The following is a 26,308-nucleotide window of genomic DNA, read 5'->3' as shown; positions in this document are numbered from 1 at the left end:
CACCGCCACTTGTCAGACCCTTTTATCGAGAGCGACGTACAGAAATTGAGAACATCACTGTAACACTCAGGAATGCAAATTCATGTTTGTTCGACTGGCTTACCCTGTTACTGGGTAAACTGTCTACGGAAATGTTGCGAGCTGGGCTGTCTTGTATATCGGTAAAGCAAAAAGTATATTCATTCCGTTTTCACGCAAACAAAAATAGTCTACGAAATAGTTTCTGCTTTGGCTCGCAGGTTAAACGTTGATCCGAAGACTGTTCTTGCACTTATCTCGACCATCTAATTGATTACTTGATATTCAATTTCGCTGTTTTCAGAGAGTGATATTATATGCGCTTCCCAGCCAAAAACCAACAGCCCTCTGAGTTTGGGGACTAGGGGTGCGTGTCCGTAGACTGGGTGGTGCACTTACAGACGTGCAGCAAATCGTATTCCGCGAAGGTTTAACTATGCAAACCACGGCACGACGACAAGCGCGGCTGCGTCCAATCAGGGTCGGATTGAAAAGCCATGGGCAGACGAACTCATTAATATTAAGCATGCTTCAGGTTCGAAAACCAATGGAAATAACAGAAGAGTGGACTTGACTAATGAATAGTTGACAGCTGCGAAATGGAAAAGTAAAAGGAGAGAAAGCGCGAGGGATGGTGTGAAGAGGAGCGACGCTAAGCCGCCAGCGCTGCAGCGTTACTCCGGAGAATCCACATGGAATGCGTTATCACAATGAAATCCTACGTTGTTTTTTTTTAAAGGTGTATGAATAATTAACGAGTTGGACAAACGCGCAGCCAAAAAAACAGTGCGATACTGGGATTTCGAATCGATACGAGGGAATAAGGTAAAAGGGGAAAAGTATGTACCGTGCATTATCCTTCCCAATGACGGCGGAGCGTAGTCGGAATAAGGAGCGCCTAGAGGCGAGCTTAGCCGGTCTGCGCGAACTGGAGCTGCTGAAGCAGAGGCAGGAGTTCCTGGTGCTCAGAGCGCTGTCCCTCGGAGACGCCACCCCGGGGCATGCCTCTTGGGGTGACCTCCAGCCACCCCGCTCCGCCCCCCCGGCCCTTAACCGAGCGCAAGACGACTTGACTTTGAGACGTCAGCTGGTAAGTATTTGTTTGGACGGAGTGGCAGCAACGTAACAAAAGTTTAACGTGCAACTCAAAGAGTTCTCGACGTTTTATGTTTCTTTAGGATACTGGTGAAACCGACGAGGTAATGCACATATAACTGCAAGAGCGTTAAAGAGAACGCGACGCGGAAGAATTTCCTCGTATTTGAGCAGACAGTGAACGTTACAACGCAGCTTAATCAATAGGCTGTTATAACTGCTCAGAACGCAACCTATTTTAATGCATTGGAGCGAAGCAACCTCTGCCTCGCTCGTGCGAACGCGATGTTACACGGCATCGTTTTGGTGATGCCTGTGAGCGTGAGCCATTGTCCGGCGGTGCCACGCGGTCGAAGTCGAATTAAAATGATTAATGATGCCTTTGTTTATATGTGGATCAGATTGTGTCCCACAGTCACAATTTGCATCCCGCAGAGAGAAAGGGCAGTTGGGGGAGGAGTATTTGATCGTTCATACCTCTTACCATTTCCCCTCCTATTGTGCCCAACATACGTTTTTTAAACTTTCTTTTAATTGGATTACATTGACAGCTGTGTAAATCTAACATTTTGACGATTAGCCTATTTGTTGAAAAGAAACAATTCACTGAAATAACCAATAGACCATATATCATAACCTGCATATTGTGTTGAGACCATATACTGCTTATAGCAGTTTCCAAATTCTGAAGGAGATTACATTTATTAATATGTTTATTATTTAATTGATCCCACAGAACCATCATTGCAGGGTATTTAAAAAATCTCAAATCTCACTTAGAATACAGTACAATGATCAGTGTCAGGTTTACTTTAACACAGTCTATGAGTTCAAGAAGAGTTAAATGTCAGAGTAAAATGTATTCTAATTGAGTTGACTTACTTCGTTATAGAGCCTATCAACACAGTCATCGTATGTGTCACTGTAGAGTTTCATATTGTGCACTTTTGATTCCACAGACCCCAATATACGGCTCAATATATATTCCCAAGCTTTGTATTCTTAGTGATGTTTTAGGGCGTGAAACCAGTATGCAAATGCTGTAGGCCTACATAGATTAAGCCAGGAGGGATGTTGGGGCTCGAAATTTTAGACTCATGATTTCTGTTTGAAATTTAGAGCCACGGATTATCAGAATATCGCCGTTAATTTCCATATTCATGACTGCCAGAACACGAGTCACGTTTTCCTGGTGACTAATTTCAAATATATAAACGGTGCCAGCTGAATTTAAATCTCCGTGTAACAGCCCGACATCCATGCCGGTTAATACCTCTGCCTCCGCTAACAAGCGTGGTATTGTGTGCCAGCAGAACTGATACGCAGTCTTGGCGCAGTCGCGCTGCCTGTCTGGTCGGGAAGCCCACTCACTCACGCAGCCAGTCAGAAGTGGAAATGGCGCACGCGTCTGCCCGCGCTGGAGGACCGTTTGCGTTGCTGGTTTAAATTAAACAGCCCAAGCACACTGGTTCTGTTCAATATCTCCTCCCCGTTTCTCCTTCAGCTTAAGTGCAAACGATTGCCGCGGGTCGCGTGGAATGCTAATGATCTCTGACCTATTCTGGCGATGACTCCGCACTTGCGTTTATGGAAAGCTACAGCGTCTAGAGAAAACTTTGTGACTAACGCAAACATGATTTGACTAATAGTATCCCATGAGAAAAGGCAATGCCAAAGCTTTTTCCCTTGGTCTTCAACATTTGCATTTTGGAAATGTAAACTTGAAACACCTTTTGTTTTTCATTTCTAAAATCGTTATAGTGATGCTGCTTGCTAGAGTTCTGCTTTTGCCTGCCAGTCTGTAATGGAGGAACCCATCTGAGACTCAGTTTGCAGCCTAAGTCTCTGATTGTCCTCACGTATGGTTGACCTAAAGTGGAAACACAGCTTTGGTTCACAACAGAACGTTTGGTTTTGAATCAACCCCACTGGAGTCTAGTTTACCCTGATAGAGTTAATTTTGCTCCTGTAGGACTCATATTAACTCTGTAAGCGATGCATTGTTTGTGTGTGTGTGTTGCATCTGTCTGTGCACTCGTACACACATGTGGGTTGTACTATTTTGTAAATTGTTCTGAATTACAGTGTTTGCTAAACACCTAAATTTGTGATTGTAATTAACAGGAATTAACATTTTGCTGTGTGTGTGTATGCGTGTGAGAGAAAGAGGGAGAGAGAGAAAAGAAGAGAGACAGAGGGAGGGGTTTGCTAGAAGGAAGAGCTGGAGACCCAGGGGAGGAATAAGGCATACGGCTGAAGTAATCCAGTGGCACTGCTGTTTCAATTAGTGACTGCAACTCAGCCTCCAGGGAAGAGAGGCTGTTTCAGTTGGTGGTCCTGGCTGTGCTGCAGGGCTTTAGAGGGGCTCTGATTAGATTTAGGGAGAGTTGGGAGGAGAGGTACTCTCGCAGTGGTCGCCTCACACCACAGACCCCGCCCCCCCCCCCCCCCCCCCCCCCCCCCAACACACACACACACACACACCCCGTTTTCCCCTCCATGTGACTGGGGATTATTCCCAGCACCTCGGTGCTGACAGCCAACCAACGACAGACAACAGCTGGGATAGCGCTGCGTGCTGACCTCACTCCCGCGAGAGTCTACATGTGTGCGTCAGTGTGTGAGTGTGTGTGTGTCTGTCTGTCTGTGCGCATGTGAGTGTGTGTGAGAGAGAGTCAAAATTGTCAGTAGCTGTATCATATTCTTTTCCCAGTGTGGCTCTGTGGGTTATAGTGGGAGTTTGGATAGTCAGGCAGTTCAGCTCCTCTGTGAATGTTGTGGTATCTGTGTACGTGACTGTATTTGTCAGTGTGGGTGTGTCAGTGTGTGTGCGTGTCTGTGTGTCTGTGTGTCTGTGTGCGTGTGTGTGTGTGTGTCAGTATGTGTGTGTGTGTGTGCGTGCGTGCGTGCCCACAGGAAGCTGTGAAACCCCCCTCCCCCCCACCCCCTGAGTCAGACACAGACACTCAGCAGCTGTGTGGCCATGTGTTACCTGAGCTTCACTCTGTCACGCCCCCCTGTTCCCTCCCTCCTTCCCTCCCTCCCTCCCTCCCTCTCTCCAGAGCGTGAGAGGGAGCAGCACCGCGTTTCACGCCCAGCTGTGCTATGTAAACATGGCAGGGTGTCCAGGGCACGTGTGTGTGTCTGTGTGTGCGTGTGTGTGTGTGGTAATGTGTGTATGTGTTTGTGCACGTTTGTGTGTACGTGTGTGTGCGTGTGCATACGTGCATGTATGTGTGTGTTTGTGCATGCGTATATGTGTGTATTTGTGTGTACGTGTGTGTGTGTGTGTGTGTGTGTGTATATGTGTGTCTTTGTGTGTGTGTGTGTGTGTGTGTGTGTGTGTGTGTGTGTGTGAGGCAGATGACGGAAGCCGGGCGGCAGGCTCTCTGCAGGTCCGGAGATGACAGGGCTGGAAAAAGCCAGCGGCATCGTGGCTGTAATTACCCAGCATCCCCTCCTCTCCCCTCGCGCCGGCCGCCCCGCTCTCTGGCACAGCGGCGCAGCAGTGCGCCACCTCCCGCTCGCTGAGAGAAAAGGGGTCGCCGCGGAAACGCTAATTACCGCCCCGGAGGGGCCGGCGTGAGCCAGGATGCGAGCGTCAATTATTCATGAGAATGAAAAGGTTTTTAATTGCGCAGGAATCGCGTCTGTGGACGGCGAGTCACGTGCAGCCGTTGGCATTCTGCCGCGTAAGTGGGCGGATCCCTGTTCGCGCTCTACGCGTCTGTTCCCGTGTGTCTGGTGTGTGTCTTTGCGCGCCTCCTGTCCGAGAGTGTCGGCGCATTGACCGATTGACCACGCGTTAAAAAAACGCTGTGGCGGACCGTGTCCGGTCGCCGCTTCCTGCCTCTCTCCCTCTCCTCCCCGGCCAAGCCGCCGTGTTGCCATGGCGACAGCAGGTTACATCATCGGGCTTAGCTAACGATTGTTTGAGCAGATATTATTTTAGAGATCCAGCTGGGCTTCTGGGCTCCGCTCGCTATCCAGCACCAGCCCACCACTGTGATATGACCCGTCAGTAATAAAGTGAAGAGAAACCGCGTGTGTGTGTGTGTGCGCGCGTGTGTTCAACCCTGGTGTGTTCTCACCTAGCTTCAGAGTCAAAGTGTGCATGCTGAATGGTGCCACTGCTGACCTTAATGAGGTTTGACTGAGAGGCTAATTGCGCATATATCTGGACCGACACCATTTAGCGTGCGTCTTACAGTCGTTCTGTCTGTTTTAATTAAACGTGTCTCCCTTCAGCTTCACAGACTGGGAGTAAAGTGGTTGTTCGGTGGAGCCGAAAGTAATTAACAGAACAAATATTTCGTCGAGGCCGCCGGCCCCGAACGTTCTCTGAAGGGGCGTAAATACAAATGTCAAATAAAGGACCGTTTAACTTCAGGCCCTCAGCGCCATATGTCTTTCACACAGAACTGCTTTCAGATTAAGCGTGGAGCTGTCAAAGAGAGAGACCAGAGCTCAATGGGAAAGCTTGAAAAGAAAAAATCTAATTAATTGCAAGAACTCATATGCGCAAGGCTAGCATACCCCCTGGAACAGAGTTGGAAAGCTTTCTTCCTTGATGTGTCTGATTTCTGTTCAGATCCAGCTCTCGTCTCCCGTGTGAATGTTCGGATGCTTGCTCAGTCGTCCTTTGTGGAAAAAGCCAAAACCAAACAGTCGCTGCTGCCTATTTCCCAGACAGCATCGGCACACTGTCAATCATGGCTGCCCAACCATGTTCCTGGAGAGGTGTACCGTCCTTCCTGTAGGTTTCCATTTCAGGACTGCATTTGTATAGGGCTTTTAACCAAAGCGCTTTACAATTGATGCCTCTCGTTCACCCATTCACACACACACACTCACACACCAACGGCGAAAGGCTGCCATGCAAGGTACCAATCAGCTCGTTGGGAGCAATTAGGGGTTAGGTGTCTTGCTCAGGGACACTTCGACAAGCCCAGGTCCGGCAGCCCTCCGACTGCCAGACAAACGCTCTTTCCTCCTGAGCTATGTTGCCCCTAATTTGGCACACCTGATTCCACTAATGAGCAGCTCAACCCGGATCTCTAGCTGTTGAACGAGGTGTGCTTCGATAGGGTTGGACTGAAAACCTACGGGACGGTGGATCTCCAGGAACAGGGCTGGGCAGCCCTATGCAGTAAATGATTTTACTGGCACATTAGGTGTGATGTCGCCATATGCACAGCTAGCCGAACACAAACCAGGCGGATGTTGCTACCGCTCGGCTGGGACCGTGTGCCACGCCCTATCTCGTGACTTGGCAGGTGGTGATTTGCGGTCGCAGCCGTCCGTCACGCACGCCAGCTCCGTCAGCTCCGCAGTTTCCTCAATGACGTCATGGTGTATGGTGAACTGGAGCGCTCGGAGAATTCAACTCGAGACCAAGCTCATGTGCATCATTTTCATGCCAGCATTGTAAACAGCATTATTCGAAACTCTGACGAACACTGATATAAATAGCCGTGTGGATTACGGAGCTCAATCCTTCCAGCTTTAGTTGATCAACGCTCTGTACATAATGTGGATGCATTTCATCTTCTGTGGAACTCGAGCTTGCATTTCACCTCAGTGGCTCATGGCTACAGCACCACGAGATATTTGTCTACTGCCTCTTGATCTTGCTGATCTTCACCTGTTAATATTACTGCCCATCAGCTGGACCCTTCTGAGTGTGTACTGAACACTGCACATAGAAATCTCAAGCTTCTTTGTAATTTCTCATGGGGAATAACCTTGTTTACTTGGCCCCACACATCTAAGCTTAACATCATCTTTGCCATATTTATTTTAACAGGCCAATGGTAGTAGGCTACCTGCGGTCTTAAAACGACTTAAGGTAGATAAGTTCAGTCCACCTCCCTCCAACCACCATTTGCAAAATGATTTATAGACTTCCAATGATTTGTTTAATTGTAATTAAAGCCAAAGGGGGCTATTTTGAGGAAAGTCATGTCTAAGATTATTGTAAGTAAAACACATCTTTTTGTGTTATGGAGGTGGAAATTGAAAGTAAATGTTTATACATTGGTTTGTTATTCGATAGCTGGGCATATTTTAACTGAATTTGTCTCCACCTAAGGTTTCTTAGCCTGTACTGTGTGTGTGTATTCTCCCTCTGTTTTCTCTAGCGTGTGTGTTTGTGTTCATATTTTATATATGTACACACACACACACACACAATTCAGTCACTGCCTCTGGCTGCTCTGGATTTCCACTGAGCCGGGAGGTGTTTCTCTGCCCAGTCTTCAAAATGTAGGGCTAGCATCTGTAATGCATTGTAATGGCTAAAGGAGCTACGCTAACAACTAAAAGGTTTTTGGTCCATTTCCCAGCAGGGAGGCCGCAGTTGTACCCTTGAGCAAGCTACTCAACCTGAATTGCTTGGGTAAACATCCAGATAAATAAATAGATTGCGTAAAATAATGTAATCTATGTAATTCCCTCTGGATAAGATCGTTTTGCTAAATGCAGAAATGTAATGTAATCAAGTGCTGTTTCAGAAACAGATCTTGCAGATAAGTACTTGTTTCTCATTTATTCAAAGTTGCTCATTTATGATAATTGCTTATCCAGTTAGTTGGTTGTGCTTGATTTATATTATATGTAAACTGCCTTTGAAAAGTGCACTGCTTTCATTTCTACGTCTTTCCCCATAATATTAGTGCCTGTAATCATCTGATTTCTGATTATGAATTAAATTCAATATGCACAGATTACCTTCCTGGAATTTTTATCTCAGTTACTGGTCCTATTTTTCTAAGCACCTTGGAAGTATATAAAAACAGAACCAGATTGCAAGATTACTACAGTTTAAAAAGTTTTCCTGGTGCTGTAATATTATTAATACTGCCAATTTCCAACAATGCAATCACTCCAACTAGAAAATTCCAAAACATTTCTAAGAAGATTACTGTCAAACTACAGCACACTCGAATGATCGTTTGAATTTAAGTGGAAATGACGTTGACAACTTAACTGTAATTAACTGAAGTAGTCCTCACCGGCAGCAGTCGACGATAATACACCCCCTCGGAAGTCAACGCAGCCATTTTGTCTCCTTCACTTTCCACGGTTCATTAGTCATCAACAGGCCGTTGTCCCTTAAAATAAGTGGCAGGCATCTGCGCAGCGCTGACATTTTTTGAAGCGCTCGGAAGAATCTGATTAGCGTATTGACTTGGGTGGGGTGGGACGAGGAGTGTTTGACCTCTGACCTTGCCGTAATGAATTTGGGGCCGTTTTAATCCTGCTGTAATCGAATGGATAAAAAAGGACCACAACGCCAACAATCTCAGCCCAGCGTCAGTTAGCAGCCGGCCCGCTATGCTCCACCCACTCGCGAACGCCACCAATGAGAGCGAGGGATGAGGGCCAGCTAATGCGGGGCAACCGGAGTTCAGAGTGGAGATGCGTTAGACGGGTACCCAGAATGCACCAGCAGGGAACCAGGCTGCTGTGGTTGCTTTATGAGGAACATGTTAAATATCTGGTTTATTTATGAGCAGCGTCCTACAGCACAGTCCTGACCTCTGTAGGGTTCTCTGCAGTTGAGTGACAGTTCTTGCTGTCTGTCCACTTCACTGCTCCAGAACCAGTTGTGTGGATTTCTTCACAAGTCTTTGGTGTGCAAAGAAAGATCCCTTTAACCTATTAAGGTGTACAGATCACTGTAAGATCACAAACATATGATTAGAATGTTCTTAACGGAACATTCTAATGCTGATATAACAATCACTACTGGTAGTTGAAAGCAATGGAGTTCTAGGACACTAACTTAGAATTCTTCCTATTCTTCCTATTCTTCAACACTCTAATGCTGATGTAACAATCACTACTTGCAACTGAACACTGGCTTAGAATTTTGAAAAATAATTCTAAAAAAACCTACTCTTCAAAGGGTTTAGCCTTACCCTGGAGTCTGAGCAGAAGTGGCGCTCAGGTCTGGATCTGGGGGGAGCGGGGAGGGAGCGGGACAGTGACAGGCGAGAGTGAGACGTCCCCGGCATGAATAAAACAAAAGGGGTGTCAGACCGGCCCGGCGGGGCCGTATGCTCCGGATTGACATGCCGCGTCCCCCCCCCCCCCCACCCCCAATGCGGCGGGGGGTCCCGGGCGTCCCAGTCTGACAGCCTGGTCTGTCACCAGCCCGCCGGGGGGAGGAGGGTGGAGACTCGCTGTCAGCAGACGCTTTGTCAGAGTGACTGACACGTGGAGGCTGATGGGAAACGAACAGGGGGGCCGGGGTGCGACCTCTGTCACCCACACACAGGCTGGAGGAAATGGGAAGAGCCCAGGCTGTGCAGAGCTTTCCTACTATGAATCAGGGACCTCCTGCTTGGATCCTGGAGGAAAGCAGTGTCTGCAGCAGTGTCTGCAGGCTTGTTCTGATTTTTTTCACTTGTCTCTTAGAAGAGCAGCCTTTTTGGAATGTTATTATTTAAAATTGTCAGTGTTCTAGAACTTTCAGTTACCAGTAATGATTGTTACATCAGCATTAGAATGTTCAGCTACAAACATTCTGATCTTACACTTTAAAGTGTTAAATGCTGAAATTACTGTCATTGATTGGCCAAAGAGTCCACAAACCATGTCTCAGGAGGACTAGATTGGTTGCTGATTGAAAAGAAACCACAGAGACCTGTAGACACATCAGCTCTCCTAATCTAGTTTCTCTGGTTTATTATGCTATGAAGACCTCAAAATTTCCCAAAAACCATAATCCATAGAAAGCACTTAGCTGTAGGGGGGAATGGCTAGTTAACGCCAAGCTGCACAGTGGAAAATCCCCCCCCCCCCCACTTCTCTCTGGGAGCATCGCGTAGTTGACTGGAATTTCTCATGTTCCAGCGAAGAGTTTTTACAACCGTCCTGCCATTTTGGCTCTGGCCAAGCGTGTTTCCTGCGCGTGTAAAAATAACATCTCGCTATGAGTCTCACCCCGAGTTCCCCACTCAATCTGACTCTGGCCTTTGGTTTCAGCGCACGTCCTGTGCGGCTGTGTACTTGTTCAGCTCGAGGACTTTATCCCGGCGTTATGAGCGAGTGCTGATTCATACATCAAACCCGGCGGTACAGAACACACTGTACAGATTCTTCGCCGCTACCAGCTGTAGGGCATTCTTGCACATGGATTCGCATCCAGTACCCTGAGGCTCTGAAATTGTGGATATGAGCTTCTTTTTTCCTCATTCTTGGTGTTGTTGTGACCATGTACATTTCAACTGGCAGCTTCTGACTAATTCTCTGTACAGAAAAGGAGGGGTTCTTTTTTTAGCCTAACATCTGTTATTTTATTGCTTTATTCTTTACCCTCTGTACTGTGAGTCTTATTCTGATTTCTCGGTAAAGTGACCTTGGGTGTCCTAAAAGATGCTGTGTAAGTTAAATGTATAATTATTATTATCCATGCATGCATTATCTATGCCTTCTTATTGTATAATAATAATAAATATAATAATAATAATAATAATAATAATAAATATATAATAATAATAATAACAATAATAATAATAATAATAATAATGAAAAAATAATAATTGTTTATTATTATTATTATTATTATTATTCTTCTTATTAGACAGATTTTGCTCCTTCATCTCATCTCATATTAGTGGATGGTATGCAGTGTTTTTTTTATGCCTGTGCTGTTCAGACTGTTTGTTGTGACTGGTGGAAATTCCTGTGAAGCAGATTTGATGTATGACCTTCAGCAACAGTTTGTTTATACAGAAACTTCCTGCGCTATATGTGTGTGTATGTGAGTGTGAACACTGATGTGTTACTGGGCCTTGTCTGTGTGTGTGTGTGCAAGTGTGTGTGTAACTTTGTGTGTAACATGCATGTAATTGTGTGTGTAACTGCATAACTGTGTGTGTGTCTGTTCATGTAACTGTATAACGTATGTGTAACTGTGTGTATAACTCTGTGTATCTTTTTGTAACTGTGTGTGGAACTTTGTGTAAAACTGTGTGTATCTGTGTGTAACTGTCTGTATCTGTGTCTCTGTGGGCCCCCTTTCTCTCTTGATCCATGTCTCTCACGCATCATTCCAAGCTTTTCAAGGGCCCTCCCCCCATTCGGGCCCTGGGCAGTCAGTACCACTTTCCCACCCCCCCACAACGCCCCTGTCTGTATGTAACTGCATGTGCATCTGTGTGTAACTGTGTGTGTATCTGTGTATAACTGTATGTAACACGTGTATCTGTGTGTAACGTGTGTGTATCTGTGTGTAACCGTATGTAACGTGTATATCTGTGTGTATCTGTGTGTAACTGTGTGTGTATCTGTGTGTAACTGTATGTAACGTGTATATCTGTGTGTATCTGTGTGTAGCGCGTGTGTATCTGTGTGTAACTGTATGTAACGTGTATATCTGTGTGTATCTGTGTGTAACGTGTGTGTATCTGTGTGTAGCGCGTGTGTATCTGTGTGTAACTGTATGTAACGTGTGTATCTGTGTGTAACTGTGTGTAACGTGTGTGTGTCACAGAACAGCCTGCAGTGCGCATCCTGGGGCCTGATGGCGGAGCTGGAGCAGCAGGTGGGGGAGCTGAGGGTGGAGGCGGAGCCTGTCTGTGACGAGCCACCTGGCGACAAGGGAGACAGCCGGCCCAGCTCAGGTACCGCCCGTCCACCCCGAAACCCCGCCCAACACCACACCAGGACCTACCCGTAAAACTGACACACTGAGGGATTCAGCACGAGTGCAGAATGATAGGCTTCCAAGTGACTCTTTGAATCACAAAACCATAAATTATTCATTAATATGGGAATGCTCTTTGTTTTGTCTTCTTGCTGTACAACAGATTGAACATCTGGAATTAATTAATTTAGAAAACCAAATCAAAAATAGCATAGATGCTGCGCAAAACAACATTAAATTTTCAAGAGCTTGATGCCTCGCAGCTTAAATCTCAGTCGAATCCTAAGCTCCGGTTATATCGGTTATTAAACTTTAATTGGATTCGCCCGCTGATGACTCGGCGTGATGAGAAACCGTGTGACATTTACCGGGGTTCTGCAGAAGCGGTATTAGTGGTGTCCTTTCTCGCTGAGCCCAGGACGGCTGAACGCGCTGGCTGGAGTCTTAGCCGCGCGCTGTTTGTGTTGGAGAGAGAAGAGAGAGGGAGACGGGAGGAACAGCTGGGTTTACCGCTGCTGAATCCAACGGGCTTTTGGTCGCGGTCACGTTTCTAAATCGCGGATTTACGAAGCTGCTGCGTGAGCGCGTTCACCGGTTCACGTCGAATCCAAAGCAAACAATAAGGAGAAATGTATCGGTTCACGTGTGCGCTTTGTCTCTGTCGGGACAGCAGAAGATCTGACCCAAAAAGCCCTTCTTCGGTTTTTCATTCTACATCAGTTTTCAAGTCTACTTTAAACAATTCATGAGAGTGTAACAACTCCAGCTTCATAATAAATTATAGATATAGATATAGAAGGGAGATATTCCTTATAACTCAGCCAATGCTTTGAAAAAAAATTATACATGTATATATATATAATCCAACTGCACATTTTGCACATGTGGGAAATTTAAAATGTTAAAAGTTGACCACAGACTCACTTACTTCTATGTACTGGAAGAATTTATAGTGAGACTCTTTTTCCTTTCAGTATGCCTTCACAATCTTCTTGCATGCAATGGGTGAAAACAAATTTTCACTGATACTAATCATTATGTTGCTGGTATGAAGCATATGATTGATGGCTTTTGTTATTAAAAACACAGAAAATGATTTTGGGTGCCGCTTTTTGAACGAGCCGCCTTTTATTAAGAGAGTTTTGAGATGTTCGCTCATTTTGGCTCTTGCTGCCGTTAGCCGTGTATCGGTTTCCTTCCCACACTCATTGTATTTGTTGTTCAGTTGGCTCCATCTGTCATGTTTGCTTTGTGTTAAAAATGCTATTGTTCTGGGTTTTCAAAAGGTGTTTCACGCCATGAAATCGCAAGTTCCACGCTTTCGTCATTCGAACACATTTTGTCCGTGTACCAAATATAGGACTTTGACTATTGCTGTTATGTTCCTATGCTACATGCTGGCTCACTTATAATTACTTATAATTGCAATGCTGTGCTCAAAGATTGTTTATTATTTACATTTACATTTATGTAAGCCTTTAAGGTGTAAGATCAAAATATGTGATTAGAATGTCCTTAACTGAACATTCTAATGCTGATGTAATAATCGCTACTGGTAACTGAAAGCAATGGAGTTCTGGAACACTGGCTTAGAATTTTGAAGAAAACATTTTAAAAAACATGCTCTTCAAAGGGTGAAGAAACTGTAAAGAATAAACACACACATATAAAGGACTAATGAAATATATTTGAGCTGGAACTGGTGTTTTTTTGCGGGGACTCCAGGGAGTGTGTGTTTGCTAAGGCAGGTATGCAAGCAGTCATGGCGGGGTCCCGCTTCCACGGCTACTGACAACCATCTTTGTCCCGCCAGGGTTCTACGAGCCCAGCGAGGTGCAGTCCTCGGCCGGCCTGTCCGACTCCTCAGTTTTCGGGGAGCTCTCCCCCGGCCCCGTCCGGGCAGTGAGGGCCGCCTACGCCGGCGAGAGGCCCAAGTCTGTGGGTGAGCCCCCCCCCTTCCCCCTCCCAATTCCACCCTTCACGTGTCAGCTCCACTTGATCCCGGTTCTTGGGTTTTTTTTTTTTTTTTTTTCCGGAACGTTCCCCGGCAGCCGGAGACTTAGCAGCCAGCAGCAGGGCTGGCAGCGGGAGATCCACGCTGGCTTCGCCTTTCCCCCGTGGGGGCGACGCTTAAAGGGCCAGATCTTATTTAACGCCGCGAGGGTGTCGGAACCCAGACGAGCGTGTGAAAAAAAAACAAGCACAGAACCGTGCCGGCGCGATCGCATCAGTACACAGTTAAAAACGGTTTATGTCACACAGTGAAAAGGTTCAGCGTTACATCGACTCTTTCAGAGCACACATTGTCCCTGTTGAATTTGTACGTACTCCGTTGGAGTTGAGTTCTTACGTCCAGTTTACTGCGCACCGCAGTGAATACATTACATCACATGTCATTTGGCAGATGCTTTCATTCGAAGCGATGTATAAATAGCCGTGTGGCGTTGAATGTGGGTTTGGGTAAGGGTCACGCCGTTGGCTAATGAAAGAGTTAAACAGCGCCCTGGAGTGCTGCTGTCCTGCTGCTCTTTAATTGCATCAGAAAAAGTTCTGGGGAGATTAAGAGACGGCCTTCGGGTCAGTCATGAGACGCACAAGGCCGCTCTGTGTGGAGCTGAGCGGGCAAACAGCTCCACAGCCGAGACAGAGAGAAAGGTCTTCTGCACCGGAATGCAGTCTGCGCTCACTCTCCCTGACACGCACGCACACACACACACACACACACACACACAGAGGCACACACACGCACACACACACACACAGACACACACACACACACACACACACTGAGGCGCACACACACACAGAGGCACAGACACACACACACACACACACACACACACAGAGGCGCACACACATACACACACACACAGAGACACACACACACACACACACACAGACACACACACACAGAGGCACACACACGCACACACACACACACACAGAGGCACACACACACACACACACACAGAGGCACACACATGCACACACAGGCACACACACACACATGTGCACACAGAGGCACACACACACACACACACATTCAGTCTGAAGCACAAGTGCACACACACGCCCAATGTGCAACTATATCTATCCAAACACACAGGGTCCGTAAAATAGCACACAAAGACATTCAGTCTGATACCCAGGCACACACAGACACACAATCACACACACACACAGGACACACTAATGTAAAGCACACACTCCAGACACACGCGCAGTCGAAGGCCGCTCACAAAGAACACTTCGTTACGCGAGTTTCTGCTCGACCGCTTTTCCTCGCTCGACCTTCGCCGAGAGCAGACGGCGGCGGCGGTTAAGGGAGACGCGTTCCCCCGCGGGGCCGCGGTCTCTCCGTGAGAGACGGCCTTGAGCCTCTCTCAGACCGCTGCCGCGTCCGCCCGGTCTGCGGTCGAGCGAGAGGGCCGCGCGGCTAGCCGTTAGCGCCTGCGGCCGAGCGTCCGTCGCGTCTGGACCCGTCTCCGCGCCGCGCGTCCGGAGCTACGTGACCCGTCCGGAGCCGGCGGAGTGCGTGTTGTGTCTCCAGCCGCCCGCGGCAGTTATCGCGTCTGCCGCTCGCTGTGTTGTCCGCACACGTGCACGACCATAGAACATGGAGCGCAGGTATTCACAGAGGAATACATCGGCTATTCAGTGAGGTACACAGTGTACAGTTGACCAGGGTTGGGGGTCCAGTTCTGTTTCTATTCAGTCAATTCGAGAAATCATTTTTTTTTCTGAAACATTATGTTCTGTTAAGATTTTTCATTCAACCGACTGAATTTCAGTTTATTTACTTTTTATTGACTGAACTGAAATGGAACCCAAATGTGATGACAAGAACAGGCCATTCAGCCCATCTTGGCTTGTCATTTATCTACAGTCAGGGGTGGTTCCTGATGGGGCGTTACTGTTCTATTTTCGGTTTCTACCAATTTAGTTTCCACCAAAATACCAGAAAGACACAGCCCTCTGGGATTGGGGTCACCCACCCCTGCTCTAGAGGGTATCCATCACTGTGTCAAGCTTGAACCTGGTCACCTCAATGATCTCTAACTCTGCTGCATGACCTGGCAGGCTCTTCCACATTCTGACCACTCTCTTCTTGCTTGCTTGTTTTGTGTGTTGCACATACTGCACACACAACCTTATAACATGAGCATGCAGGATATGCATAGTGATCAGAACAGGGCTTTCAGCCCAATAGGGTTTGTCATTTATCTTCAGACTAGAGGGCATCCAACACTGTGTCAAGCCTTGAGTGGGGCACCCCAAGAGTGTGGTACGCGCAAGCTGTTCCACACACTGAGAGCATGCGATAATGAGTGTGTGTGCATGTGGGTGTGTATACATGTGTGTGCGTGTGTGTATGTGTATATATATATATGTGTGTGTGTGTGTGTATGTGTTTTTGTGTGTGTGTGTGGGTCTGCGTGTTTACAGTATGTGTGTGTGTGTGTGTGTGTGTGTGTGTGTATGTATGTATGTATGTATGTATGTGTGTGTGTGTGTGTGTGTGTGTGTGTGTGTGTGTGTGCATATATATGTGTTTGTGTGTGTATGTATAGTGTGTTTGTAATTTTAGCTTTGTGTTCTCTCTCTTTAGGGGATGTGTTCGTGGCGAACCGGGACGGGCTTTTGGAGACCGGCCCCCTTTCCCTGGTGCCGCGCTCCTTCTCGGCGCCGTACCCGTCCCTGGAGGGCATCGAGGAGGGCCTGGGCGAGGAGGAGGCCTGGGTGTGGGACCCCAGCGGTCCCTCGGGCCTGGAGGACGAGCCCACGGCCGAGGACTACCAGCAGGCCCGGCGGGTGCACTCCTACATCCTGGGCCTGATCCAGCGCCGGGCCCTGCCCCAGAGGCCCTGCAAGCCGCGCACCAGCCTGGGGCCCGACTTCCGCGCCGTGGCCCGGCAGAGCAGCCTGTGCCGCAAGGAGCCCGAGCTCCGGCCCGCGGCCCCCGAGGGCCCCCCCGTCTGGGCCTGCCGCGGCCCCGAGCAGGAGGAGCCGTACGGGGGCCCGGAGGAGCCCCTGCCTGTGCTCTACGCCCGCCCCAGGCCCACCTGCCTGGCGGGGATCCGGTCCGCCTCGCTGGACTTCCCCTGCGGAGCGCGGGACCCCGCGGCCGGGGAGGGGGACTCGCCCCGTTTCCACGGCTACCCGCCGCCGGAGGACCGGCTGGTGAACGCCCAGTACATCCCCGCCCAGCCCTGCCGCGCCCCCGCCCGAGGCCCCGCCCACCGGGCCCCGCCCCCTCCCCCGCCCAAACCCGGCCGGGCCTCCTGCTCCCCGGAGGGGCCGCCCCAGAGGGCCCGGCCCGCCCCCAAAAAGTGCCGCCTGAGCGAGGAGCGGGCCCCGGGCCCCCGGAAGCCCAGCCGGAAGGCGTGCCGCTCGCAGTCGGAGAACAGCCTGGTGGGGGGCCAGCGGGGGGGCGCGGCCGAGCGCAAGTACAACACGGTGGAGCGGGACGGGGGGCGGGGGGGCCAGCCCAGGACCAGGCGGCCCCCGCCGGTGGGCGCCGGCTGCCGTCGCTGGCGCTCCACGCTGGAGCTGAGCCAGGACGAGGCCGAGCTCCCGGGCGACCAGGCGCCGCGACGGGCGGCCCGCAAGCCCCGCCTCCCGCCTCCGTACCTCTACGGCCACGCCCACGGCCCCGCCCTCCCACCGCACCCCCGCCACCTGGCCGAGTACCTGGAGCGCGGGCCGCCGTGCCGGCCGGAGGAGGGCTACGCGCCGCCGCCCCCCGGTGGTGAGTCCGAGTCCAGCCTGAGCGAGGCCGACTCGCCCGGCTCCACCTCGCTCTCCAGCGACTCGGAGGAGAGCGGCGGGGGCCTGGTGTGGCCCCAGCAGCTGCCCCCGCAGCTGGCCCCGCCCTCAGTCTCGCCCCCCACCCCGCCCGGGGCCGCTCCCCCCAAGGCCTTCGTCAAGATCAAGGCCTCTCACGCGCTCAAGAAGAAGATCCTGCGGTTCCGAACGGGGTCCCTCAAAGTCATGACCACCGTCTGAAACTACAACTCCCACAATCCCCTTGTACAGCTGCCTTATCTGTCTGCACCATGCCCAACACTGCAAAAAAGTCTGTCTTAACAAGTGTTTTAGTCTTGTAACGTGTCTTAAAATCTCTCAAGTAGAAAATATTTGCTTGTTTTCAGTTACTATTTTTGACAATTGAAATCGCCTTAACCCATTGCCAATCCTTGAAAAGATTTTAAGGCACTTTAAAATACTAAAAAACTTGTTAAGATTGACTTATTTTTTGAGTTTTGCAGTGATTGCGTGTCTCCGTTGACCACGCAGGCGAAATGCTTCAGAGTTATTCCATCCCCCGCTCCCTCCCCTTAACCGCTTGTTTCTAAGAGCCGACGCCGCGCGCCTCGTTAAAGTTAACGACCGCGCTAATGACTCATTGTGGGGCACTCCGGCGATGCTACGCTAAAGCAGCGGGGGTCCCCTGGTTCACCTCCGGCCCCAGTCGGCCCCTGCCGGTGCCAGACGCAGGGGCCATGCCCGTGAACCGGAGGGATTCGACCGGAGAAATGTCCTCCTTTCTCGCTCACCTCCGCTCCGCCGCTGCTCTCCGGCCTGAGTGGGGCCGCTCCCAGCACGCAGCGGACTCCCATGATCCCCTGCCACGCACGCAGCGGAACCACACCTGTAAATGTCTGTACATACCCACGAGGCCTTGTGTTTATGAATGTAATCCTGTGCGTGAGGAGACGTGACCGACGGCAGTATTAACTGAACCCTTCGGTTAGCGAACCCGTAGGGACAAAGGCACACACACACACGCACTCATACACACACACGCATGCACTCACACACACACGCACTCATACACACACACACATGCACTCACACACACGCACTCATACACACACACACGCGCACACACACACGCATGCATTCACACACACACACACACTCATACACACACACGCATGCACTCACACACACACACACGCACTCATACACACACGCACGCGCACACACACGCATGCACTCACACACACACGCACTCATACACACACACGCACGCGCACACACACTCATACACACACACGCACACACACGCACTCATACACACACGCACACACACTGTAATACCACGCACGCACACTCACATCACACACACACACACTACACACACGCACACACACACCCACATGCACTCATACACATACACACGCACGCACGCACACACACACACACGCGCGCACTCACCCATGCATGCACACACACACACACACACAGTAATACCACGCACGCGCACACACTACACACACACACACACACACACACACACACACGCGCTCACCCACACACACACACACACACACACACACACGCACGCACACACAACAGGGCCTGCGTTCTGTCAGGAGGAGGAACTCCTCTGGAGAGATCTCAACGCGCAGTTAGCTAACATGGCCGCCGCGTGCGGTGTGCAAAGATGTGCTTTCTGCAGCCGGATCATCGCAGGGTTCTCAGGTTAAAAGCGCTGAAAGTTCACACAGAGCCTTTGCACACCAAAAATCTGCAGATGGAAGTACGTTTGTGCCAATAAAAAAAGATTTTAAAAAGAAAGTTTGTTCTAGAAGTTATTTTGCTAAAATATCGACCCTTATGTGTTTGAATTGTGTAACTTTAACGAGTTGCTTAAAGAACAGTGATCACTTCAGCATCCAATTAACTGTAATAAGTGACCTTGAACACAATGCACTTGATTACTGAACAATCAGCTGCAAAATTAACATTTTAGATTTATACTTTTCAAATGTTCAAAATAAATTACACCATGCATTTAAATTTAGGCATTTAAGACATTCTTATCTAGAGAAACTTACAAAAGTGCACCATAAAGGTTTAGGCAACAGGAAGAGATGATGTCATCGGTGTCTCAATCTACAGGACTAGCTAATGCATAAACATACAGCATAACAGTGAGCTTGACTGGCATTTTTTTTTTAATGAATAAATTTGGTATGCAATGTAGGTCTGTGCATGTCCAATTCCCGACTTTCTGCAAACGCAGCTGTATTCTTACAGGACCCCCTCTTGCAGATTCAGGAGGGTGTAGACAGCCCCACAGTTCTCCTCTGAAACGTGGTGCCGCATGACTGCTTTTAACACTGCTGACCACAGCTCTGCGCACACAGACAGGAGACAGAGGAGGACCGACAGGTATTTTTAAACCGGATGACACTGAACACCTCGAGCACTGCAGACTGGAGCGGTGTAGACTAAGAGCTTCCCCGGAGGGTACATACCCAGTTTCCCAGCTCTCAAATCATCTCTGCTACTGGTAAAACAGGAAGTGGACAGAGGTGTTCCAGCCAGCACCGGTCAGCCATTGGCCGGCCCTCGCCAAAGGGGAGGAGCCGCGCGCCGATGCCGTTCCGGTCTGTCGTGTCATCGTCGGGGCAACCGAGCTCAGGAATGCGCTCTGATGTAAACACTTAATCAGCTTCTCCCGTGAGAGCTAACGAGGCAATTAGGCCCCCACTGTGCCTTAATGAGCCGCAACCGATTTCCCACACGCAGCCCTCGAGACTCTGAGATGGATACGGGGGGAAAAGGCACATGAAAAATCACCGAGCCAGCGCTATGCCCCAGAGGTACATACTGTGCGCCCGTAACATACAGCGTGTACGTACGCACAGACAGTGCGCCACACCGCAGAAACTCACTGCGGAAACTTTCACACGTACACACACACACACAGTGCGCTACTCTACACTGCTGCTCTTGTGATCCCAAGCACATATACAAACAGACACAGACTCTGGCCTGACGAAAGCCCTCCCGCTAACAAGCACAGCTTTGTGCTACGGTTAGCATAGAGCGCTACTCAGACAGTGGGAAGTGAGTAAGAAAAGGGAGAGAGAGAGAGAGAGAGTGGGTGCCGTTGTTTTTGGCCGGGCTAACAGTCAGACTATACAGTCGCGCCCTCAGCCGCTCGGTTCGCGCTGAGAGCAAACTGCACACAGGAAACGGGAGTGCTGAGCGGACCCAGCTGGGCAGGCAGGGCTCCAGGACTGGGGATACACGGGCCCCGCTCATACCCAGGGCCCGCGGGACGGGAAGCGCCGAACAGGGTGGCCCACGCACCGGCGGAGAGAGAGAGCAGAGAAGAAAGAAGCTTCTGTGACCCGCCCACCCCCACCCTGCTCTCTCTCTCTCTCTCTCTCTGTCTCTCAATCACTCTCTCTCTCCCCCTCTCAGTCACTCGCTTTCTCTGTCTCTCTCCCTCTCTCTGTCACTTTCTCTCTCCTCCCTCTTGCTCTGTCTCTCTCTGTTTCTCTCCCTTTCCCTCTCAGTCTCAGTCTATCTCAGTCACTTTCTCTCTCCTCCCTCTCACTCCGTCTCTCTCTGTTTCTCTCCCTTTCTCTCTCAGTCTCAGTCTATCTCAGTCACTTTCTCACTCCTCCCACTCGCTCTGTCTCTCTCTCTGTTTCTCTCCCTTTCTCTCTCAGTCTCAGTCACTTTCTCTCTCTCTCCCTTGCTGTCTCTCTCTCTCTACCTCTCGCCCTCTCTCTGTCTCTCGCCATCTCTCTCTCTCTCTCCTCTCTTTCTCTCCCTTACTCCATCCTTCCATCTGGATACAGTTATGAAAGCATGTTCGGCTCAGGCCAGGAACCTGGAGCATTTCCTGTGAAGGACAGGAGAGACTGGAGATGGGGGAGTAGGGGGGCGGTGGGATGCGGGGGGGCGGGGGGGGGAGGACGGGTGGTCCGAACAGGCCTGCGTAAGAAAATCCGAAATTGAGAGGAGCAGAGTGAGCAGGAAGGAGAGCGAGAGAAAGAGAGAGAGAGAGAGAGAGATGGAGAAAAATAAAAGCTTGGGAGGATAGCTAAGTCGAGCCTCATGCCACATCTGGATCTGATTAAGAGAGAGGAGGAAGAGGAAAGGGGGAGAGAGAGGTCTGATTAAGAGAGAGGAGGAAGAGGTGAGGGAGAGAGTGGGAAACTGTGCTTTCGTCTTAGCAGCGTTTATTTCTCAAGCAGACCGATTGACCTCCTTCTCGATTCTTTATTGCTTTCTTGCTCTTGTAGCTCTCAAACGGATGGGTCTGTTACCGTCCCAGGAGACAGGCCATTACTTTCAGTCTGTCTCCACTCTCTCTCTCTCTCTCTCTCTCTCTCTCTCCTTTCCTCCTCTCCCTCCTACTCCCCAGTTCACTTTCTGCTCTTCTCATATATTGTATTCTCGCTTGGTCTCATAAGCAAACACACACACACGCAGTGTGTCTTTCTCTATCTGTCTCCACACACACACACGTATACGCAGCGTCGTTCTCTTTCTCTGTCTCCACACACACACACACACACACACATACCCAGTGTATCTTTCTCTTTCTTTCCCTATCACCACACACACACTCTTCACAAACACACACACATACAAAGACATACAGTACACATGCACACAGACATACAGTACACACAAACACACATACAGAGACATACAGTACACACACGCACACACACAGACAGACGGTACACACAAACACACATACAGAGACATACAGTACACACACACACACATACAGAGACATACAGTACACACACACGCATACAGAGACACAGTACACACACACACACACATACAGAGATATATAGTACACATACACACATACAGAGACACGGTACACACACACAAACACACAGACATACAGTACACACACACACACACACACACACACACACACAGTACACACACACACTTACACGCACACACACACACACACACACACACAGAGACACAGTACACACACACACTTACACGCACACACACACACACACACAGACATACAGTACACACACACACACACAGACATACAGTACACACACACACACACACACACACACAGACATACAGTACACACACACACACTTACACGCACACACACACAGCGTCAGGCTTTGCAGTGCACTCTTCACAGGCTCCTGCTCTCCCGTCCAGCCCAGCCTGCGTGTGTGCGCGCGCGCTACATTCCACAGACTGGGAGCAAGGCCAGCGCTCGAGTCCTGGGATAACTCACCTCTCAGACAGCCGCTCCCCACCCGGGCCAATCCCCTAAAACCCCCCAAAATCCCAGCAAGAACTCCCTAAAACCTGCGGCTCAGCTGCACTGGAGATCTCAGGCATCAGCTGGTCACCAGGGTGGGTCCGACTCAGAGCTCCGATCCTTTACAACTGACATTCAGTAGCTCAAATAATACACCCACGGGGCAAAGTCAGGGCTTTTGGGCCCCAGGAAAAGACCCCACGTTTAGCCACCTCACCCCTGTACAAACACAGCACAATTTCTTTGAAGGGCCCTTGGAATCACAATACGCGCCCCCCACCCCCATACAGCACCCTTGAATCACCAGTGATGCTATCCATCCACAACAAAAACGTGCGCCTCATTCCTCAGTTATTATGGAAAAAATGACACAGACGAACGTTTTCCTGGTGCGGCTGCCCTATTTTTGGCACGCTTAAAAAGCAGAGGTCGACGCATTCTTTGGCACGGTCTGTGCAGCCGCACACGGATCGGAGCAGTGGTGCACTCAGCTCCTTCCTGTTCGCTCGCTGGCTTTCTCCTCGCGCACTCCTGATTCCTCTCGCCCCGTTGCTATGGAGCGTTTTTATATTTAGCCTCGTTCCTGGGCTCCCAAGGTTTTCTTATAGCTGCTGTGAAGTATTTTGCCGATGTCTACTCCTCGCCCACTCTCCAGACACCACCGATCTTCTCCGGTCGGAGGTCTCTGCGAAGCACAACCTAGTCAATATTTGACCGATCGTCAAGAAAGGAAGAAGAAGAAGAAAAAAAAGAAAGATTCCGATGCGCAAAACCACGGGAAGTTCTAGAAAGGTGCTGTGACGGCATGCAGGCTGATTCTCTGTGAACCCGGATCAGTTCTCCAAAACCAAACAAAAAACCGCGGCAGTACATTATGGCAATCAGGATTAGACATCTTCACCGTTGCCGTGCTATTACTGTGGCCAGAAAGCTGGGCTGCTATCCCCCAATGTCCCAGGACCCAACGAGTTCCACGAGGAGCACGCAGTAAAATGCCCAGTGTTACTTCAACTCTTACAGATTACATGAGTCCAGTAGGGACCATACGCACTCTGCAGAAGTTTCATAACACTCAATGTTTTGCTGCATACCCTTGAGCCATTGGTACTTTTGAGCAAGGTACTTAACCTGAATTGCTTCATTATGCAGCAGTAAATTTAGATAACATGTAAACATCGGAGCAATGTAACGCCCTCTGCATGAAAACTTCCACTACGCCAACAAAGAATGAAACAAGACTAGGAAACCTAGTATATAGCTGGACCTAACACACGTGATCCGTGATCCAATAGTGTAACTTCATCACTCAGTCACTCAGTCACAGACATTGGCGTTTGTAGGGTTGCCCCGCTGTTGCGGTCCATCCAAAAATAATACTATGACTGGTAGGCGTGACCTCGTAAACTGCCGGTTTAGCTGATTGGCTGAGAGTGTGTCCTCAAGGAAGGCTCCACCAACCATGGCGCTCGAGATATGTTTTATTGTGACTTGCTCAGTCAGATGCGCGATTTTTGTCATCATCTCAAGTACCGTTTGCAGTTTTCAGTGCCAAACTGTCGTCGAGGTTTTGTGTAAACTGACCTTCACCCTTTCAGTGTGTTCCTTGCAGGGCTGAATATCCCAAAGCAGCAGTGCTTTGTGACCACTGTAACAGTTCTCATTTTACTTTAACCAATCATATGGATTGGCAAACCGTTATCATGTAGCTTCAGCATTCTCACAATGCACAACCCTCTCCCTGACCCCTGTTGCATAACATTTGGAAACATTCGACGAGACTGTATATGCTGCCACACTGTGGACACTTTTTGCAACTGCTGTCACAGAATGCTACCGAACGCCCGGCAGTCAACTGTTGTCCTTGACTTTGACAAAATGAGCTCAGCAAACTGTATTCGTCATAAGACATTCTGACTTGGCGAGCTAGCAGGGAGATGTTCGAGTCTGTGCTCGGGAGTGAACTGAGGAAGGAGCGTGAGGGCACAATGTCTGAACTGAAAAAAGGGTACTAAGGACATAGTGTCTGTTTTGTATAAGCGCTGTATAACCGGTGCACTGCAAACCGTGGATTTTTCTCTCATTTGAGTATTCCTTCCCTGTCCTCCTCAGCAGGTGTGCGGTCAGGCTTCTGGCGTTGCCATGGCTGCCTGCTTCACCTAGCTTGAAAGAGCCTGAAATAAGTGTGTGTGTGTGTGTGTGTGTGTGTGTGTGTGTGTGTGTGTGAGAGAGAGAGAGCGAGAGAGAGAGAGAGAGAGAGAGAGTGTGTGTGTGAGTGTGTGCGTGTGTATAAATGCATGTGTATGCGTGCTTGTGTGTGTGTGTGTGTGTGTGTGTGTGTATGTGGAGGAATGGAGGAATATTCCATTTCAATTAAATTTGATTTATGTAGTGCTTTTCATGGAGATACTGTCACAAAGACACTTAACAGGAAAAATTAAAACCATAATAACCATAAAATAGTTTATTGTAAAATTACCAAACAATTACATTGATGAATGATCGACAGTCACCCTTTTAATTTTAACTGCAGGAGTCTTGCCCATAAATGTCAAAGCTTGCTTTGGAGAACATTTAATAAAGCAGGACTATAGCCACTATCACCGATCCATTATTTTTACTTTGTAATCAGAAGTACTTCAGTTCACTATTGCCTGTTAAGTTCACTAGAGAAATCCAGTAGGCTATGTGGGTATCATTTCCATCCAGAAAAATAGCATATTAATGTACAACATACTGCATAACAAGAACTTGAAAATTCTACAGGTAGCCTGCTTTCATAAAACGAGTGATTTGCTGCCATCTGCTGCCTGGTTGGTGATTCAAATGAACACGCATTTTCAGATTTGTGATTCTGTTCACTTGAAAGACTCGTTCAAAAACTTTCATATGGAGGTATTTACAAAAAAAAAAAAAAAAAAAAAAGATTAATTGTGACTGCAAATCGTTTTAAAGAAGAAAGTATCTATCTGGGGCGACATAGCTCAGGAGGTAAGACCAATTGTCTGGCAGTGGGAGGGTTGCCGGTTCAAACCCCGCCCTGGGCGCGTCGAAGTGTCTTTGAGCAAGACACCTAACCCCCAACTGCTCTGGCGAATGAGAGGCATCAATTATAAAGCGCTTTGGATAAAAGCGCTATATAAATGCAGTCCATTTACCATAAAAAGCAATTTCTTTAGAGTTTTAACAATTATATTGCTATGGATTCACTGTTTCTGAATCTGTGGTGATGTAGCATAGGCTACATATATTTAACATCCAGATTCAAAAAGTAAATGTCGTCCACAATATTTTGTTCCAATCATCTGTATTCGCTGGTTAGCGAAATAAACTGGCTGAGCTCACGGATGGAAGAAACGCATGGCAGGACTTTCTACTTCTGCTGTTTTTGTTGCACCTGGGGACAATGTAGGCTACTTAAACTTAATTGCTCCAGAAATAGCTTGCAGTTTGCTAAAACATCGAATAGCTCGCAC

At 49.0% G+C, this 26,308-nt stretch overlaps 1 protein-coding gene across 1 annotated transcript; it reads left to right on the top strand.

The window, feature by feature from the left end:
* Positions 1-382: 382 nt before the first annotated feature.
* On the top strand, positions 383-18,632 carry LOC118235072 (dapper homolog 3-like). The gene is made up of 4 exons (XM_035432054.1): positions 383-1,108; positions 11,615-11,744; positions 13,581-13,709; positions 16,377-18,632. Exons 1-4 carry the CDS (start codon positions 860-862, stop codon positions 17,771-17,773), a joined length of 1,905 nt encoding a protein of 634 aa, XP_035287945.1. The 5' UTR covers positions 383-859; the 3' UTR covers positions 17,774-18,632.
* Positions 18,633-26,308: the final 7,676 nt, after the last annotated feature.

This window comes from Anguilla anguilla, chromosome 9 (genome assembly GCF_013347855.1).
Source record: "Anguilla anguilla isolate fAngAng1 chromosome 9, fAngAng1.pri, whole genome shotgun sequence".
Lineage (NCBI taxonomy): Eukaryota > Metazoa > Chordata > Actinopteri > Anguilliformes > Anguillidae > Anguilla > Anguilla anguilla.
Note: the sequence above shows the minus strand (reverse complement) of the source record. Positions and strands in the feature narration are given on the sequence as shown.

What these genes read in the sequence shown, in the direction of transcription:
- LOC118235072 (XM_035432054.1), top strand. Translation starts at nt 860, where the DNA reads ATGTACCGTGCATTATCCTTCCCAATGACGGCGGAGCGTAGTCGGAAT. An exon ending in TGACTTTGAGACGTCAGCTG is followed by an intron (nt 1,109 to 11,614) that starts GTAAGTATTTGT and finishes TGTGTGTCACAG; the next exon opens with AACAGCCTGCAGTGCGCATC. An exon ending in AGACAGCCGGCCCAGCTCAG is followed by an intron (nt 11,745 to 13,580) that starts GTACCGCCCGTC and finishes TTGTCCCGCCAG; the next exon opens with GGTTCTACGAGCCCAGCGAG.